At 39.9% G+C, this 18,236-nt stretch overlaps 2 protein-coding genes across 4 annotated transcripts in view; both read left to right on the top strand.

Moving 5' to 3' along the window:
• The first annotated feature begins 3,651 nt into the window (after positions 1–3,651).
• On the top strand, positions 3,652–5,289 carry LOC116062167. Of its 2 annotated transcripts, none has more exons than XR_004107891.1 (5): positions 3,652–3,946; positions 4,085–4,164; positions 4,260–4,331; positions 4,422–4,617; positions 4,764–5,109. XR_004107891.1 is itself a non-coding variant. In XM_036008345.1 (5 exons), the coding sequence occupies exons 1-4, from the start codon at positions 3,828–3,830 to the stop codon at positions 4,983–4,985; spliced, it is 609 nt and encodes a 202-aa protein (XP_035864238.1). In that variant the 5' UTR covers positions 3,652–3,827; the 3' UTR covers positions 4,986–5,113; positions 5,192–5,289. The 2 variants fall into 2 exon arrangements, 1 of the variants encoding a protein (XP_035864238.1); XM_036008345.1 differs by lacking the exon at positions 4,085–4,164 and adding an exon at positions 5,192–5,289 and having other exon boundaries at positions 4,764–5,113.
• A 1,554-nt stretch (positions 5,290–6,843) lies between these two features.
• LOC116061994 (protein bicaudal D homolog 2-like) overlaps positions 6,844–18,236 on the top strand; it is a 45,137-nt gene continuing 33,744 nt past the window's right edge. For both annotated transcript variants that reach the window (XM_031316385.2, XM_031316383.2), the window contains exon 1: positions 6,844–7,366. In XM_031316385.2, coding sequence (XP_031172245.1) covers positions 7,154–7,366 — 213 coding nt within the window. In that variant the 5' untranslated portion in view covers positions 6,844–7,153. The remainder of the gene's footprint in view (positions 7,367–18,236) is intronic.

The following is an 18,236-nucleotide window of genomic DNA, read 5'->3' as shown; positions in this document are numbered from 1 at the left end:
GGGATCCCCCAGTCGGAGCTGGTTAATGTGGCTCGGGAAAGGGAAGTTTGGGGTCCCCTGCTGGAGCTGCTACCCCCGCGACCCGAGACCGGATAAGCGGACAAAGATGGAGATGGATTTTCTAATTTGAACTGATGTGATAAGATTATTTTTTATTAAATTTGGTAAGATTTTGATTATGCATTACAATTTATGAATAACATATTAATACTCAAATCACTGAAAGTCTGTGATTGGTCTGTAAGGATCCAGAAAATCACTTAAAGTGCTCATATTATGCTCATTTTCAGGTTCATAATTGTATTTAGAGGTTACATCAAAATAGGTTTACATGGTTTAATTTTCAAAAAACACCATATTTTTGTTGTACTGCACATTGCTGCAGCTCCTCTTTTCACCCTGTGTGTTGAGCTCTCTGATTTAGCTACCGAGTGAGGCATCTCACTTCTGTTCCATCTTTGTTGGGAGTCGCACATGCGCAGTAGCTAGGTAAGGACTACTAGCCAGTCAGAAGCAGAGTATGAGGGCGTGCCACGCTAGCAGCTAAGCGAGCATTATAACGTGTGTTACAAAGTGACGCACGTTGGTCACGGAAGTAAAGGCTGGACTACAATAGAGCTGTTTGGAGCAGTTTGTGAACAGTGTTTTCTGTTGGAGATGGTAAGTCCCTTTGGGGTGGACTTTGGGCTTTTTCACTTTGTAAACCTATAACGTGCACAAAAAAAGATATAACACAATAAAGGAAAGGGAAAAAGCCAAAAAGAATAATATGAGCACTTTAAATGTATTTCTATAATTCATCAAACAATACATTTTGTATGTCATCTAAAACCACCAACAGCACAGCTCAGTTTGGCTATGAGGAGAGAAATTAACAATCAACAACATTATGAGAGAACTAAAAAGGAACAAGCACAAAACATTCTGTCTGCACAAAACTAGTAAATGCATGACATGTACTATATATAAGGTGAAGCCCAGAGTAAATATGTATGTAAGAAATGTTGTGTTTTCCATTTGGGGTCAATTATATGAAAAAGTTAACATGCTATAAACAGAAAGATGGGAAAAAAAGTTAATTTACACCAAGACAAATCAAAAACAGTTTATTATATAGAATAACAGCAAATCATTTTTGACAGTTAAGATACTTATTGTAACATTTTGTAACTACATGAGTAAAATGTGTTCACAGGCAGAAAGACACTTCTACAACCAAATGAAACCAGTGTTCACAGTTCCAAGGGAAAAAAACAAGTATCCATACATGAAACATGCGCTGTGCCCCAGGTGTAGCCTGGAAAAGGCAGGATTCATTACTGTCTTGCTATATATAATATACACCAATACAGCTGGAAACATGTCATGGTGTAAAAGCAGTGGTGTGTAAAGAACTCCAATCCTCAACTTTAGTAAAAGTAGCAATACCACACTAAAGAACTTCTCACAAGTACACATAATGTATTTAAAATATGACTTGATTAAAAGTAGAGAACTGTTATCAGCTAAATGTATTATAGGTACTATTAGAAGTAGTATACTACATTTCTGGATTGTTGATAAATGCATTAATGCATGCTAATCATATACTGTTAGGTAATTTTATCTTTAAAAATTTGCCAAGAAACTCCCGAACAATGTCTAACTTGCAGAAATAAATAGCTGGCAATGTTTTGGTACTAGACCTGAAACGTTGCCAGTGTGTGAGGGAGTTTCTTTGCAACTTTTGACCTACTCGTCCCCCTCCGCTGACGCACCTGCACGTTATTGATGTGTAGGGCTAGTTTATGGAAGTATTATTATAGAATTATTTTATAATATTAGCATATTTTATAATTCACCATAGGTTTTGTAAATGTAACCATAGTGAAATGAAAGTAGTGGAGTTAAAATATAAAGCAGCATAAACTTTACAAGTAGGCCTACGTCAAAATTGAATGCAAGTAGGGTATAACCTGAGTAAATGTAGGCCTACTTAGTTACTGACTGACCATCACTGAAAACAACAGGTGTAAGATAACATTAATTATGCATTTGTTTTCATTCAAGTGTCACCATAGGCTAAGCAAAGCCAGTGAGCCAGCATGCATAAAACCTGGGCCATAAAGAAGGAAAATCTCAAGACCAAACAATGCATACATCTTGGAAGGTGACAAATGCTGTGAGGCCATTGAGGAGAGGAAGGACATGGTTTTGTGCAATGTGTTTGAGAAGGTGGAGCCTCTGTTCAAAGATCCTTGTGATTCAAGAATCACCGGCTGCTTCAGGGTGAAAGAGAGAGACTGTTTTGTGAAGCTGGTGCCAGCATGTGAACTCACAAGACAGGCTATTCTGATTGAGGAGCCACAGACCAACATTTTCTTGACAGTCCTGCATGATTTTTAGGAGACATGCAAACAACTTGAACCTTGACACGGACAACAAGGAAGCGGACATCCCCCCTAATATATTACTGTTAACTTTTTTAACTTTTTATTTTTTCCAATTCTTTTTTTTCTTTTTAATCTTTTTTTTTATTGTGTGTATTTGCTGTGTACACTTGCAATTAATCTGTACTCGGCTGCTATTTGATATCTGTATTTGAGCCATGTGTCACTTCATCCTTTTCAAAACTAAATAAACAATGCATTGCAAAAACACCCAGAGGACTTGTGACTGTTCTTAATGCAAGCTATGCAATCTATGTTGCTCTATTTGCAATGCCAATAATGCCGTTGTCTCTTAACAGATGAAGAAGTTCATGATTGTCGAGTTTATGGACAGTGCCATAAGGTTGTGCCTTCTTCATGGGTGGACCAATCTACAGAGGTATGCAGTTGTGTAGATTTCTTTTTTTAACAATTTATTTTACCTTCTAAATGTTCTCCCCACCACATTGGAAGAAATTATCTGAAATGAAGTACATTTTTCTAAAAGGTCGTCCACTGCTACTGGACTACTGGACTGAATGTGAGGGCCCAAATCAAAGCGTACCATTTATCCAACAAAAGCTGGACCAAATATGCAGTAAAGAAAATCTGGCTGTCTACAGGTGACCTATTGCTGCTATACTATATATATATATATATATTAGGGATGTCCCAATCAGGTTTTTTTGCCCTAGAGTCCGAGTCCGAGTCATTTGATTTTGAGTATCTACCGAGTCCCGATCCGATACTTCTATAATAATTCAACTTTATAATACCTCCAGACCGCAGACATACTCGCGCTTTCCGCTTCAAGCTGCTTCCGTGTTCTACTTTGCTGGCATTTAACCAATAGCGTCTCTGCAACAAAGTGATGTCATGCTGCACGCGCTGCTGTTTCTGTGTGGAGCCAAAAGGGTCTAACTCTGTGCCACCGCATAACTATAGATGTGTTAAAAAATAATGAGAATATATATACATATATATCCGAGTCCTGATCGGGAGGTAACGTCCGATTCCGATCGAGTCTGAAACCACGTGATCGGGCCCGATTTCCGATCACGTGATCGGATCTGGACATCCCTAATATATATATATATATATATATATATATATATATAAATGAATAATAATAGTTTTCCCTGTATGGAAATACTGCTTTGTTCTGCTACTGGCTCACAAAAACGTTGTTCTCTTAATGTAGATTTCTACACCAAAGCGATTGTGAAATGTCAGCGGCTGGACTCTTCCAGCATTGAGACGGAAGATGATGCGAGCGTCCACAAAAGGCAGTGTAGACGCCCAAGTAGGTTCATGGCGGATTCTTCAAGTGATGGTAAGACCTTAAGTACAGACTACATTATTTACACAATTCAAATATTTTTTTGAAATCACTACAAATTGTATGGTCTTTTATTTCAGATGAATCCGTTCCACAACCAAATAAACAATCCAGGACGGAGCCTGTGTCTAGAAGCCCTGTCCCTGTCTCTTCCTGCCTTCTACAGGTCAGCAGATGTCACTGCCTCCACCACCTGCATGTAAGTTTATTTTTTGTTAGCGATTGTCTAATGTAACAGCATAGGTTCATCTTTTGCAATAGCATGTGCAAGAAACCTACCATAAATGAACTGACCTATATTCATATTTACTTTTTTAGATGAGTCAACACCGTACAGGAAACCTGCCAGTCGCCCAGAGCTGGATGGGTCGATTGTGACGCAAGCTCAGCCTGCCACTTCTTGGGACCCAGTTGAAGGTACAGTGGCTTTGAATTTTCCATTTCCAATTAAATACAATTTCATGACAAGGAACTTGAGAGTAACATAACTTTTTTGTTGTTGTAAACGACAGACCTCATCACACAGAGGGACTTGAGTCATCACACAGAGGGAGACCATGGAGCCATGGAGACGGAAATGAGAGGTAAGAAGACTCACTTAAGTTGTTCACATATGCAAGTTTATAATGTATAACAACTAAAACTAACACCATTAATTTTTCCATAGCCATGAGGGCATCCATTGCCCGCCTGACACAGCGGATGGATGCATTTGAGGAGAAGAAGGATGAGCTGCTCATGCTGTTAAGGAGCTCCCAGTCCCCTCACTCTGCTCCAGGCGAGGACATGTTGGTGTCGCCCTGCTCGACCGTCACCGAGCTGGAGGAGTTTGACCGAAGTCTCGGTCAACCGGAGAGGAGGATAAAAATGGTAATTAAGTGCCCTAAGATTAACACTATATAATTGCATAAATTCAAATATCATCATAACAGAACTGACTTCTCTTACAAAATGAGATTGTACAAGCTCTCCACTTTGTTCCACATGTATAATTTGTATTTCTATATGTTTTACAGCAACTTTTCCTGACAACACTTGGAGGTCTGACCACAGGTACTGCAGTCCGACGCATGCTACGGCGAGTGGCAACCAATGACGTGCTGAAAGAGTATAGCCTGCGGGGAAGAAAGGCAAAGAAGGCCTTCCAGGACCTGACTATATTCAGGGTTATAACAGGCAGGTGTTATTTTATTGTTCACATCAGTATTATGCTTAGCTTGGCTGATAAGAGGTTTTAATTTGACTTGTAACTTTGCTTCATTTTGACTTCTACTATAGCGGCCTCCCAGAAGAACTCCCCCACGCTGACTGCAGCAGACGTGGAGGACTTGATCAGGCACGTGCTGAAGTTTGCCCCACACAGACGGTAAGGCAATTAGTCTTGCTTTTGTCAACGTGTTGATTCTTAGTATGACATATCCAACTTTTGTTTCTTTCTTTTTAGGCCAGCTGAGAAGGACTATAAGCCAAACCATGGAGCTCTATTTTTTATTTATTTGTTTTGTATTTTTTTCATCCATCTTACAGCTTGTATTTTTTTATTAAAGCAATAGTATTTGTTAATATGCTAATATATAATAATTCATTACATTATCATTCCAATATGCATCTTTGCACACTACATTTGCACTCTACATCCCACTCCATTGTTTTTTTCTTATTTGTATAGTTTCTGTTTGTTATATTATTTTTTTAGGCCTTTTATATTTTTTTGTATTTTGTTAATTTTATATTAAAGTTTTAAATCCCATCAAGTTTGCCTGTTGCCTGTTCTTTCATTCCTGCCAATATATAATAATTCATTCCTGCTCATGCACAGACAGTTTAAACTAATAATAAAATTGGTACCACAGTCGTTAGTTATTTAAAGGTTAGGGGAATGTAAAAAATAACGTTAGGGGAACGTTCCCTAAAGGTTACAACGGTAAGGGAACGTTAGGGGAACGTTCTCTAAAGGTTACAACGGTAGGGGAACGTTCTCTAAAGGTTGCAACGTTAGGAACGTTCTGAGAACGTTCTGAGAACGGTCGATGTAACCAAAAAGTAACGTTCCCTAAACGTCAGGAAAACTTTCCATGGGAACCAAAAACTAACCTTCAGGGAACGTTCCCGCAACCAAAAACGAAAGTTCCCAGAACGTTCTGGGAACCAAAAATTGTTACCTGGGATTAATCACACCTGTGTTTGTCCTGCAACAAAACTTCAAATTTTCTGTTTGAAAAAGGTCTATACGCTAGACATGGTGTACCAGGTAAGCTACACGTTTCTATAAGAAATGATATAATACAAGAATACAATTAATGAAAGCATAAAGTATATAAATTTATGGAAATAAGACGGTGAAGGGACTAGTAAACTCTGAGCCCTGAATAGCGTTAGCGTTTTAAAAATATTAAACCGACGCAGCAACTTGTCAGAGTAAGACCCTTTTATGTGTGGCCCCAGGGACAAAGGTGTGCATATATGTTATATGCATATGTTACATGTGAATATGCAATGCATTTACCTGAAAAAAATAATTTATTAACTTTTCCGACAGATGGCAGCAGATATACATTTGGCTACTGCTACGGAGCAGTCAGTTGTTGAAAACAAACGGCTCGGACAGAGATTTCCGTGCTCCACATAAGCAAATAAACAAAGCCTAATGGGAAATGAGTTCAATTCCTGGCGTCGGTTGACCCCTTTCGTTAGCTTCACGTACTACAAGTACTATATTTCCCGTCAAGCACTGCCGCCCTGTAGAAGCCGTCCCAGCTGGTTGCGTAGGTGCCTTTTTTTTCTTCAAACGGACCGTTCAGCTGTTTCAAAAAAGCCGGTGTTGAAAACATGAATTTTCCGGAAGTTTATCGGTAGTGCCTTCAAAATAAAATAGGAGAGCCACGACACTGTCTGCGGAAATTATCAATAGGTTTTCACACAATATGTGTTCTCCCTTAAATCTATTTCATTCTCATTTCAGTATGTGAACAAAGCAAAACCAATCCACAACGACACATGGTCTTATGCATGTTTTCGTATTTTTGTCGACAAGAGTTTTATTTTGAAAGTACAAACCAGAAGTTGTACATCCTTTTTCTTGTCTTTGCAATTGGTACTCCTGCTCCGGCGCAATTGCTCCAACAAGCCGGGGGAGAGGTGAAGGAAACGCAGGATATCAACGATGGAGCATTTTTAAGAGATAACGACGAGCTCCCCCGTCGGAGATAACGGAACAGATTCATCTACATGACCAAAGAAACAAGCCCGGCAACGAGAAACCCAAGCGTAACAATCATGCAATTTAAATACAGACGAATTTAAGCAACCGCTTCTTCTTCAAGGTTACACCTCTTGAAGACGCCCCAACATCCCCCTTGTCGCAGATCAGCTGGCGTACGTTGGTTGATCGTCACCGGTACCGACCATGTCCGTTTGTTTGTTGGAGGCCGCGCCGGAGTGGATGCGGGCCGAGATCGAGCGTCTCTCCCGGGAGCTGAGTGAGACCACGAACGAGAAGATCCAGGCGGCGGAGTACGGACTGGCGGTGCTGGAGGAGAAGCAGCAGCTTAAACAGCAGTACGATGACCTGGAGATCGAGTACGAGGCTGTCAGGCAGGAGGTCGACCAGCTAAAAGAGGTAACGTTAGGCTGCATTTTAAAATCACAGAATATGCCTTAGATATCATCTTGCATTTCTGTGCCCTTCGCATCAACCCTAAAACCCTAACATCACATTTAATTTAGGCGTAAAACCTTACCCATTTGGGCCAAAACAAATTCCATTGATCTTGTAATTTCTTATGGTATGGTCTAATCACTGGACTATTCTATATGAACTTGGTTTGCTGTGACATATGGACAGACATCAGCCATAAAATAGCTATCTGTCATCCTACAAGGTCAAAACTGCAAGATGAGGAGGGGATGCTTCCTCTGTGGGCTGCATCACACCCCACCCCCTCTTTACTCTGGGTGTCCCCCATTGCACTGCCACCTTTTATTTATTTATACAGCTCCTATGGCCTCTTTTTGAAGACATTCCTGTCTGACTAACAGCTAGTCTAGGCCTGGTGTGTCTTCACCCCCACTTCTGTAATGTCTTAATCATGTGTAGATGTACCGACTGTACAGATATAACCAGTATTGCAGGCAATCATCTACAATACTGCTTGATATGGGACATAAAAAGTGATCTGAGTCATTCATTTGTATCCTGTTTTAAGTTCAGGTCATTTCTTCAGGCATATTTTAACTTTTTAAAATTACATTTACATGTTAAGATCACATTCAATACCAACACTTAGATGTTTTTGAGCATGTGCATTAAATATCTTGTCTAAGTGTTTCTCTGCTTAGATGGGCCCTCCTCTGTGAACGAGAATTACTAGTTTAGTTGGGCGGGAGTAGGTTTGAATTTTGAACCTTCCCGCTCAGAAGACAGAGGGATGATTTAACTTGCAAAGGAAACCAGACGAGTTACGGCCGTTTGGGAATGGAAAGAATGTTGAGTGACAGTTCAAGCTTGGCTAGAGAGTCAGATAAAGGATGTGTCTGTTTTTTCTGCACAGTGGCCGGACTTATTCCCTACCGTTGTATCACATTGTGTCCAATTTTCTTCACTTAAGCAGCAGTTTCACATCTTACATTTAGAAGTATGGCTGTAGAGTGACGTCAGGCAGCCCTGCCAACAACTGCAGCCTCTAACTCTTTCTGTGCCCCTTAAGCAGTCATGGAAAAAAGCAGATCCCTGCTTTGACACAGGCTTGTTCATGGTTGCTCACATCCTCCTTTGAGATAATGGGTTCTTCCTGTGTCCTCCCACTAGACCAGACAACCAATGGCTGAGAAAACTGAGTTCATGGTAAACCCCTTATTGCCTTGCCAGAAATCTGCTCATTGCCCCTTGGGTTTTTGTGCATTTCAGTAGAGAGACGCATACAGAGAGGTTTTCAGCTCTCTGCTTCTCCCTCTTCTCTGCTCGTCTTCCAGTGACCCTCTCTCTATTCATTGTTATTATCTTTGGCAAGAAGGCCTCAACTTGCCACAGAGGAATGACAGCAAAAAGATCTGAATAGAAGAAACAGTTTAAAAGAGTAGCCATGGCAGCAAACTAAAGCAAATAAAAGCAGGAACATTTGAGAAGATTTTTCTTGGTTTTTCAAAATATACCAGTTGAAGTCTTGTTTAAAGAAGCTCTCATTGTGAGTCTGGTTGGATTCCCAGACTGTGCCTGAGCTTTCTTTCTGTCTCATAATGGAACACAAACATCCATCTGTGTGGACAATAAACTCAATTTGCACAAAGCTGTGGCAGAGGTTCTTTCTTTTGCCTCAGAGTTGGGTTATCCTGGTTGTAGATCACTGATCAGATGTTACTTTGAGACTAAAAGACCATAGCTATTTTTCTCTATCCCTCTACCCAACCCCCCTCCCCCAACCCAGCCTCTGTATGAAGGGCAGACGTGATGCTATCACAAGAGAAGTACAAACACATTCTTCTGACATCCCTCTCTACTTCCTCTTTTATTGTCTGTAGAATAGCAGTAGCGGGGAGCAAACACAAGATAAGCTACTGTCACAGCATGGGCTAAAATTAAAGTTTATCTTAGTGTTCAGTTTCCACTCAAAATCCAAATTTATAATTCAATAGATCACTGCAATTATGAAAGACAAATATCATATTTATCAGCCTCACAGTCTTTTGTCCTTTGCTCTGATTTTTGGCATGTTGTAGTTGGTGTTGAAGTAGGTAGGTCAAACTGACCAGTGTGGCTTTGTCTGCAGCTACAAAAGCACACAAGTTATTTCTTTGGTCAGCTAGAAATGCCATATTCTTTTTGTTACCCATCTTCTATTTAAGGCGACAATGTTTGGATGACCCTTCTGTTTTCCGAGAACTTGGGCAGACTGGAATAGATTGTCTGGGAGATTTACAGAGTAGGAGCCTCTCCAGTGACCCCAAACCTCTCCTCTCAATCACTTACTGGTATGCAAAAACGAAAAAAGTAAGTTGCCAAGATTTATTCACAGCGATGTAGGCTACATGCTTAGATACGCCTCTTTTGTGTCCTGCTGGATGTGAACACCCAATCAGAAATCATCACGACAGTAAACAAACTTCCCCTGACATTTAACCAATCCTCAGCCTCTCACCTACCCTTGGGCAGGGCACTTACATTAAAACACACCCCCACAAACATGCTACTCTTGAGGCAGGAAGATGGAGGAATTCTGTGCACTGCTGTTGCTTAGTAACGGCACAGCTCTGTGCCTTAATTTGAGCAGCTGTGCATCCTCCTCAGCAGGTGCTGCTTTCTGAGTGTGTTGGTCGGTGAATTCTTAGGGATCATCTCACAGCTAGCTAGAATAGTACACGTTAATTGGCTGGAAGCAGGGTGCAAAATTAACTTTTTTGTCCACCAGCCAAATGTCTAGTAAATGTTCAAATTTTACCAGCCACTCAATAGATTTTTGGCTGGTGGATGGCGCTAATTTTGTTTCTTGGCTGGATGTAACCATTGGTTAATCGTATTCATAGGCTGTTCATATCGGTTCTCTGATGTAGCTATTGGGGGTGGGGGGGGAAATCGATACAGCGTAGTATCGCAATATTTTCCGTGGCAATACTGTATCGATACACAGACGCTAAGTATCGATCTATTATTATATATGTGTTGGTCAGTTTGTCTGCTTGACACTCCCATTTTGCAGCAATAAAAGTAAAGTGAAATGAACAAACAGAGATTTTTTTTTTTTTTTTTTTTTTTTTTATAGATAAAACAGATGTTGACAAAGTTTTCTTTTGGGGACATAATTTGAAATTGGGAAACATTTGAAGTTGGAAAAAAGGTAATAAATTGCAATATATCGCAGAATATTGCAATATGTTTAAAATTGCAATAATATCGGAATATCGTGACATAAGTATGGTGATGATATTGTTTTGTGAGGCCTCTGGTGTTTTGTATAATATATCTTATGGTCATTGGCATACTCCTGCAGCTGGGACAGTGTCAGCCAACCCTGCTTTTCTACTTCTTCTCATTCACTTTATAGCCCTCCAACCACAGAAATATTCACATACATCTTTTCCCTCTTCACTCCACTGAAATGGTGGTACGCACTAAGTGGACTGTTTTTAGTGATAGGCACCATTTTCTTGTAGACCACTGGCAGAGTTTGCAGTGCAATGGCCTAACAGAGATCCATCTGCTGGTACATTTTAGTGAATGTGAGTCACTTGGCCCACTGCCCCTGTGCTGCCTCCTGGAGACCAGGACTGTAACACTGCCAAGACTTTATATGTCCACTTGCCTGATCACGCATTTCTTTGTGATTATGTGACTTTTCCTCAAGGACATTTGACACACAATACATTATAGCTTAAGTCAACCGCTGATCTGTACACAATACACTGTTCCCTCTTCAAACAGTGCTCTGATCAAGGCACCCTTGCACGCTAGGCTGCTAGGGAAGATATGAAAAGGCGGTGTGGACCTTTCCCAGTTATCATGTAGATTGCAGAGTACAGTCTCAGTCATATGATGAAGTAGCTCATGACATTATACTACACGCTAGCAGTGTAACAGTGGAAGGTGGTGCTCCCTCAGCTGTTGTTGATACCCTTAAATTAAGCCACTCACAGGTGACATCATGTGCCACACCTCCAACTCTTAATGCAGTTCTGAGGGAAGTGTTCGTTCCTGCACATAGTCTTTGCCTGTATAGAAGACTGGAGAGACGTTTGGTATCTTAGGCTTTGCGTTGGGCTGGATGTTTAGCCGTTTTTCTACCTTTCTTAGGTTTGTGTGAATGTAATGAGAACACACTGGCCACAGAGATGTCATGTCCTATCCAAAGACAACAGACCAATAGAACATTCCACAGTCATCAGTTTTTATTTTCTGATACTGGTTCTTTATTTTTTCACAGACAATGACACTTTAATAAAGGCCTAGAGCTCCTCTGGTCCTTGTTGCACTGCGGCGAGTGTCTGAGACCACACTAAAGTCATTCAGTCACACACTGACCCTGTTCCTCCTCCCCTGCAACACTCCTATCGGTGTAGCTGCAGCTGTGTTCTGCGTTGTGGAATTCAACCAGGCAGTCACAACCCTAAATATTGTTAAGCTCAGTAAAACCTGCGTCCTCTGTGCCCGGCTCACTGGCCCTTTGTGTGTTTGTCGGAGCCAACTGGGGTTAACAGTTCTTGGGTGTCACAGATGAAGAGAGGGTTAAATGCCAGCAGAACACAGTGTATGACAAAGGAGAGTGAGAGAGGCGTTCCATTGTGGCTACATTTGAAAGGATTGGTCACTTTTGTCCCTTTTTGAAATGGCAGATCACTAAAGGATATACCCCAATGTCCTTAAACAAAGCTATCTGGTGTGACTCTAAGCCCTTTTCTGTGGTGTTAAATGGGTTGGATGCTGATTGGATGTCAGTAGAAAATACAAGGACATAAAACCCATCTGGTCCCTTATATGAAAAGTCATAAATAAAGTCAGACTCATATTATTGGATTGCCACACCATGACACCAAGCTGTGTTTCATCAACAGCTGTTCATCGCTTACACGCTCACATACATTTTTTCTCTTTTCACATTTACTTCAGCCATTCTTGTATCTTATCACAACCTCCCAGCCTATCCTAATAGCTCATTCAGGTCACTATACTCAATTATTGTTTCATTTCACTGCACATTTCTGTGTTTAGTTAGCCTATGGTTTTGCCTCTATCTGTGACCTAGCATATGCTAAACCCTTCAGCATGGTTTGGGGTATTCTTTTATCCATAATGTCTTTTGCTGGACGGCAAGTCTGCAGTTAAGGGGTAATCTTTTCTAAATGGCACTAAATACAGTCCCAAATCCCCTACCCTCTGGTCCTAAGAGGATGAATCCCAGCCGCCATGCACAGGGCTTACGGAGGTCTGGGAGTCTGCCAGGCCCAGTCATACTCAGCAGCCTCCATAGCCAGGGACAGGTAGGTGAATATTGGTGGTAAGGCTGGACAGAGGCTGTCAGCTGCTCTTGGGAAACTGCCCTGTTCTCCCTGCCCTGGCCCAGAAACATACTCCAATGGCCGACAAGCCTAGCAGTCTGTTCTGAGAGCTGGCACTTTTGCTATATGAATCTTAGCCTTAATAAGGATGTGCAAATTATTGCAAAGACCACCCACACAATATTTTTTGTGAAGAAATGTCTACTGCAAAACAGTATTAAGTGTCCAGACAGGCTGGTCTATCTACAAAAAGATCCACTCACAAAGACTAATGTTGCCTTCTGTGACACAGAAAGCTGACCATATGGTATTGCAAAGTAATGAAAGAAGTATTCCACCCAGTTTAAGGTATAATGGCCTCACTGCTAATCTGTAATGATTTTAAGGGCTTTTGTCCTTAACTCTGATAAACAAAATACCATCATCAGCACCCATCCACAGTTAAAAAAGAGGCTACATTTACTCTGGAGCATTAGTGGAAGGCTGTTTGAGTGTTACAGGTCTCAGTGGGTGAATTATTTTTGGCTGTTTGGAATGTTTTTGGTTGTATGTGTAAATGCATTAGTGATTTTGCAGTGTGTTCAAATGAAACACATTATGCATTAGTTAAGTCCTGCTTTGACAATGGGCAGTGTAGAAGGAATGTATGTAGCAGTTTGTTGGCTGATACATGACTTCAATCAAACTTACATCAAGTTTCTCCCCAGGCCTTATAGATGTTGTTGCCTACTGATAGAAGAACATAGCATTGTGACTGCCCAAAGGGAAATTGTATAATCTAATTTTGTGTGCGTCATCAGGTCACACTGCCTTTTGGCTGCAGTAAAAATGGATGAAGTTATTAGGTAATAATAAAGTGTAAAAATGTAACCCAAAGTTTAGCAGCAAGATAATAAGATAAGATATACTTCATTGTACCCGAAGGGAAATTTGTTTTGGACTCTGTCCTTTCCGCAGCTTTACAAGGACAACACAAAATACAGAAAATAAGCATCTCAATTAAGTGGATGGTTTTATTTTGAGTATATACTGTGCTTGATCCCCAATATTGCAAAAAAGCCTCAGTTACATGTATTATATAGTGAAATTCACAACTTTTAAAATACCCTAGGGCAGAGATCTTCAACAGGGGGTCCTCAGAGTCACTTAATTCAAAAATTAAAAAGTCTTTACATGAATCCAACATATTTTTAGCAAATATAAATCCCCACTGATGATAGGCTTACTGGCCTGTAGGTAACGCTGCCACTAAGGTAGCCATCCACAGATACAGTGAATCCCAAAGAATTCACTGTACCACATTTATGTTGAGAATTAAAAGATTATTTATAAAATCATGCCAATTATTATTTTAATATCTTAGTATTCTATGCACTAAAAAGATATGTATAAAGGTTTTAGGCCGCCCTACACGTACGCTATTGTAGGCCTAGTTTAATATGCAACTTAATTTTATACAATATTAGTAGTAGGGGGTCCCTGCTCCATCTCTCTTTCAGTTAAGGGGTCCTTGGCTTAAAAACTGTTGAAGACCCCTGCCCTAGGGTATTACGATTTCTTTAAAACATTCACAGAAGTCAAAATGGCACGTAGAGAAGCTGTATAGCTGCCCAGCAGGGTCATGATTCTACCAGTGTAATCCAATTACTGAAGACCAGGGCCAGATCCGGCAGGAGCCCAGGCTAAAAGCAGTGGATGAGGTTATAGTAATGGCTGTATGCCTCTGACAATACAACTTGGTTCACTCAGGGAATAGGCCAGTCTCCAGTTTCCCTACTCCTACACATAACACATAACAACTATAAACTATTCTGTCAACAAAGAAGCCAGTGTGCATACATGTGACTGAGATAGATGTGTGTGTAAGATATGCAATGGCTACTTATTATTCTAGTCCGTGGGCTATATCAGATTGCCCACAAACCTTCCTTATCTTTTGTGCTACAGAATCCAAGCAACATGATTGACAGAGAATGACACCCTCCTTTATATAAAACATGCTTGGTTATGGCTTTGTGTTTTGATAATAAAAAATGGCAATGGGTTTCCTGTAACCATAAGGCCTCTTACTGAGTCCATGCAAAGCTCTGCTCCATCAAATCTTTCTTCTTCCTTCTATTGAAATGAAGTCAGAACTCACGCCCTCTGCCCCCGCTCTGCATCCTGTTTACTTGTGAGGAGTCTGTCTTTTTATAGCAGATAGGAAGCATATGAAATATGCCTCTGTATCAGTCCGGATATCTTTTTAGTGGATCAGAGGAAATGACCACATGAGGTTCATCAGGCAAGTCACTTCTGTCACCTGTTCAACAAGAAATAAGTCTCAATAGTGCAGTTTGTTTTAATGAGAGGAATGCGCTTGCCTTCCCCGCTGTGTTAACATCTACACTCATTATGCTACATTTCCTTACAATGGTCTGGCCATTTCCACGGCAACAGAGACAGGAACTGACGATCACTACGAGCTATATGGAGTCACCTAGCTTTAGCTCACACTGAATATTTTGTGCCTCAAAAACTGTACATCAGTAGTAGTTTTCCCCCCATATCTGTGGGTGTTTAAAATATATGCTGAATTAATAATAATCATATTAATAAATAAAATATTTTTTTCTTAGTAATCAGCATTTGTAACTAACATCCTAGATGCATTGGGAACTTTTGAAACTGGTTAGAGGCAGATTTGTAAGATTCCAATTTATAAACTAATCTTAACACACATAGCAAGCAATCTGAAAAATGTAGATGTCCTTGTAGTGACCTTCTGAAATCAGAAGTCCCCATTGTGGGACACTTTACTTACTTGGGCTTTGACACAGATGTATGCCCTTGAATATATGAAGTTGAAGAATGAAGTTGAATATATCCCTAGAGATACAAAAGATTTGAGATGGGGGTGCGATACTCCACGTTTATTAGCATATACGAATGGCAGGAATAAGCTTGTGGTAGCTATAAGTGGACAGATGGTGGGTGCCCCATCCCCACCCCTAGATATACCCACACATGTACACATATCCAAAGGTTATGACTTTCTCCACCCATATCCTCCAACTAAAGAGTTTGTTGTGCAGTTTTTTTGTCTGTAGTTTGTCCCTGGGCATTCTGTGATTTGGTGCAGTACATGAAGAGATCAGGGATGAGATGTAGACAGATAGCACTTTCTGTTTACATGAGTACATTCTGGCACACCCCTCTCTGGTGCCTCTGTAATTCGACATAGTCCACTCATCTCAATTATCTCCTGAATGGCAGAGTAGTGCCTCCCATCTCACCTAAATTAATTCAACCAGAGGGCAGATTCTGAAAACATCTCCTTGTTTTAATAGACTGTCTATTCAAACATTAGCAAGGTTGTCCCTTTGCCCTGGGGGTCCTTTTAACTTCAACACCACAGTGCAATCAGAGAACAGCGGTATGTCTACAATCTCTCCACATTCCATACCCACTCCCCGCCACCATCCTCTTCTCCTCATTCCTCCCCCGGCTCCCATTGTAAATAGGCTAGTGGGTCTGGGTCCCCCTGTCGCAGTGTGTCACACCCAAGTCTCATGGAGCCCACGCTTTGAAACCCTCAGGCATGGTTGAACAGGGGAGAGAGAGGGAGGAATTGGGAATAGATAAAGGGTAAAAGGGAGTTGAGATAAGACAGAGTTGTATAGCCGGGCAGGGGGTTGCCTGTACCGCAATAACGACATTAAAGTTTAGGCTCAGAGAGAGCGAGGAGAGGAGGGGTTTTAATTGGATGTGTGCCAGTCTCTCAGGGGTCCTTGAGAAATGGGGATAGCAGACAGAGAAAGGGAGAGAGGTTTGGATGGGAGGGGCACCTGGCAATGCCTGTGTTTCCTGTTTTCATTATTTTCTTGAATGCTCTGTTTTTAGTGAGATGTATAGGTATTGTAGAGTTGACAAAGTATTCTTTGAACATGGAATGAAAGAACATTATTATGTAACGCAAACCATAGACAATGATTTGTCTGCTGTATGCATTGCATATACTATTTTCTATTTGGGTCAAAGACGAATAAGGATTTAAAATTTGAAAATAAATGAAAGTGTCAAAAAATGCCAACTCAAGCAATTTCTGAGTGTTCTATATACATCTCAACAACAGGAATTTAATTTAGAAATGCAATTTAATTTTTTTTTTGATGATTCATGTGATTTATTCCATGAAAAATGTCCTTCCTGGGTAACGGATCCAACGGGAATGGATTTAAAAAATATTTAAATGTCTACCTTTTTAGCATATAAATGTTTAGGCATATCCATAATTACAGCTAATCAAACGCACACTGTTCAAAAAAACTAAGTTTTTAACACAATTAATATGATATATTTGGGTATTTATAATTAAATGGGCTCATCGTTTGATTTTGGTCACACAATATTCCATGCCAAAAACAGAAAAATGATGAAAGAAGTCTTAAAATGCTTTACAGTAAAGGTTATCAGGTTATTATTGTATACTCAACTGAGGAAAACATGATTGTGTAATATACCATGAAAATCTGAGTTTAAACACTTGACTGTGTCATTGTTGCTCGGGACGACATCCCGTTAGCCAGGAATGACATAATGCAAAAATGCCATAAAAGATTAAAGAAATACATATTATTTTATTAATATAATCTAACATTATCAACACAATGCTTGAAACGTGATAAATACTAATAAAAAAAACTATTTTCATTAACATATCCAATCTGGATAACAGAGGACATGTCCTGGGTAACAGAAGATCTTCGTTATCCAGGAAGGACAAACTGTTATCCAGGAAGGACAAAAACATGATTTTCCCACCAAAACTCTGTCAAACATTGCATACTCAGCTAAAATATATCTTAGCCTTTAAAACATTAATGCCATATTTCACATGAAATAGGCATTTTTTTAAATATCAAAACATCAAATATTTTTTATTAGCGTTATCCAGAAAGACACATGATTTTTGGACATAGTTCACCAGTGACCGAAAAAGCAAAATAAAAACTTTTTTAAGAGAGAATTACTAAACTCTCCAGATGTTTTGGGGTCCTCCAAAATCTTCTTTAGGATGTAATATCATATTTCATGACTATGCAATTGCATTATGGGTAATTTATGGATTTTAAGGTCTGTTACCCAGGAAGGACATTAGGGAAATCCAAAAGTAAGGACAAAAGTATTTCTTGAGTAACATTTTAGATAAGGGTAGGGTTGTTACTATATTTGTAGTTATCACTGCAAACATCAACACAATTATGCCAAAGTAGATAATTAATGCTCTTATTATTATTTTTGACATTTTTGTCATTAGATTTTAAGCCGTTACCTGGACGTTACCCAGGAGGGACAGTTTGGTACTTCTGAGCTCAATAGCTCTTTGAATTATTTTTTTTTTGCAATAAATACCTATTAAAGTGAGTAAAGAGGGGAGAGTTGAGTAATATAATGTAGTTTTTTAAAATGTATATTTATCTTTTGCATTATGAATATGCTTTGGACACCATAATTGACATGCC

This window comes from Sander lucioperca, chromosome 12, assembly GCF_008315115.2.
Source record: "Sander lucioperca isolate FBNREF2018 chromosome 12, SLUC_FBN_1.2, whole genome shotgun sequence".
In the NCBI taxonomy this organism is placed as follows: Eukaryota; Metazoa; Chordata; class Actinopteri; order Perciformes; family Percidae; genus Sander; species Sander lucioperca.
This window is presented reverse-complemented; position numbering and strand designations above follow the sequence as displayed.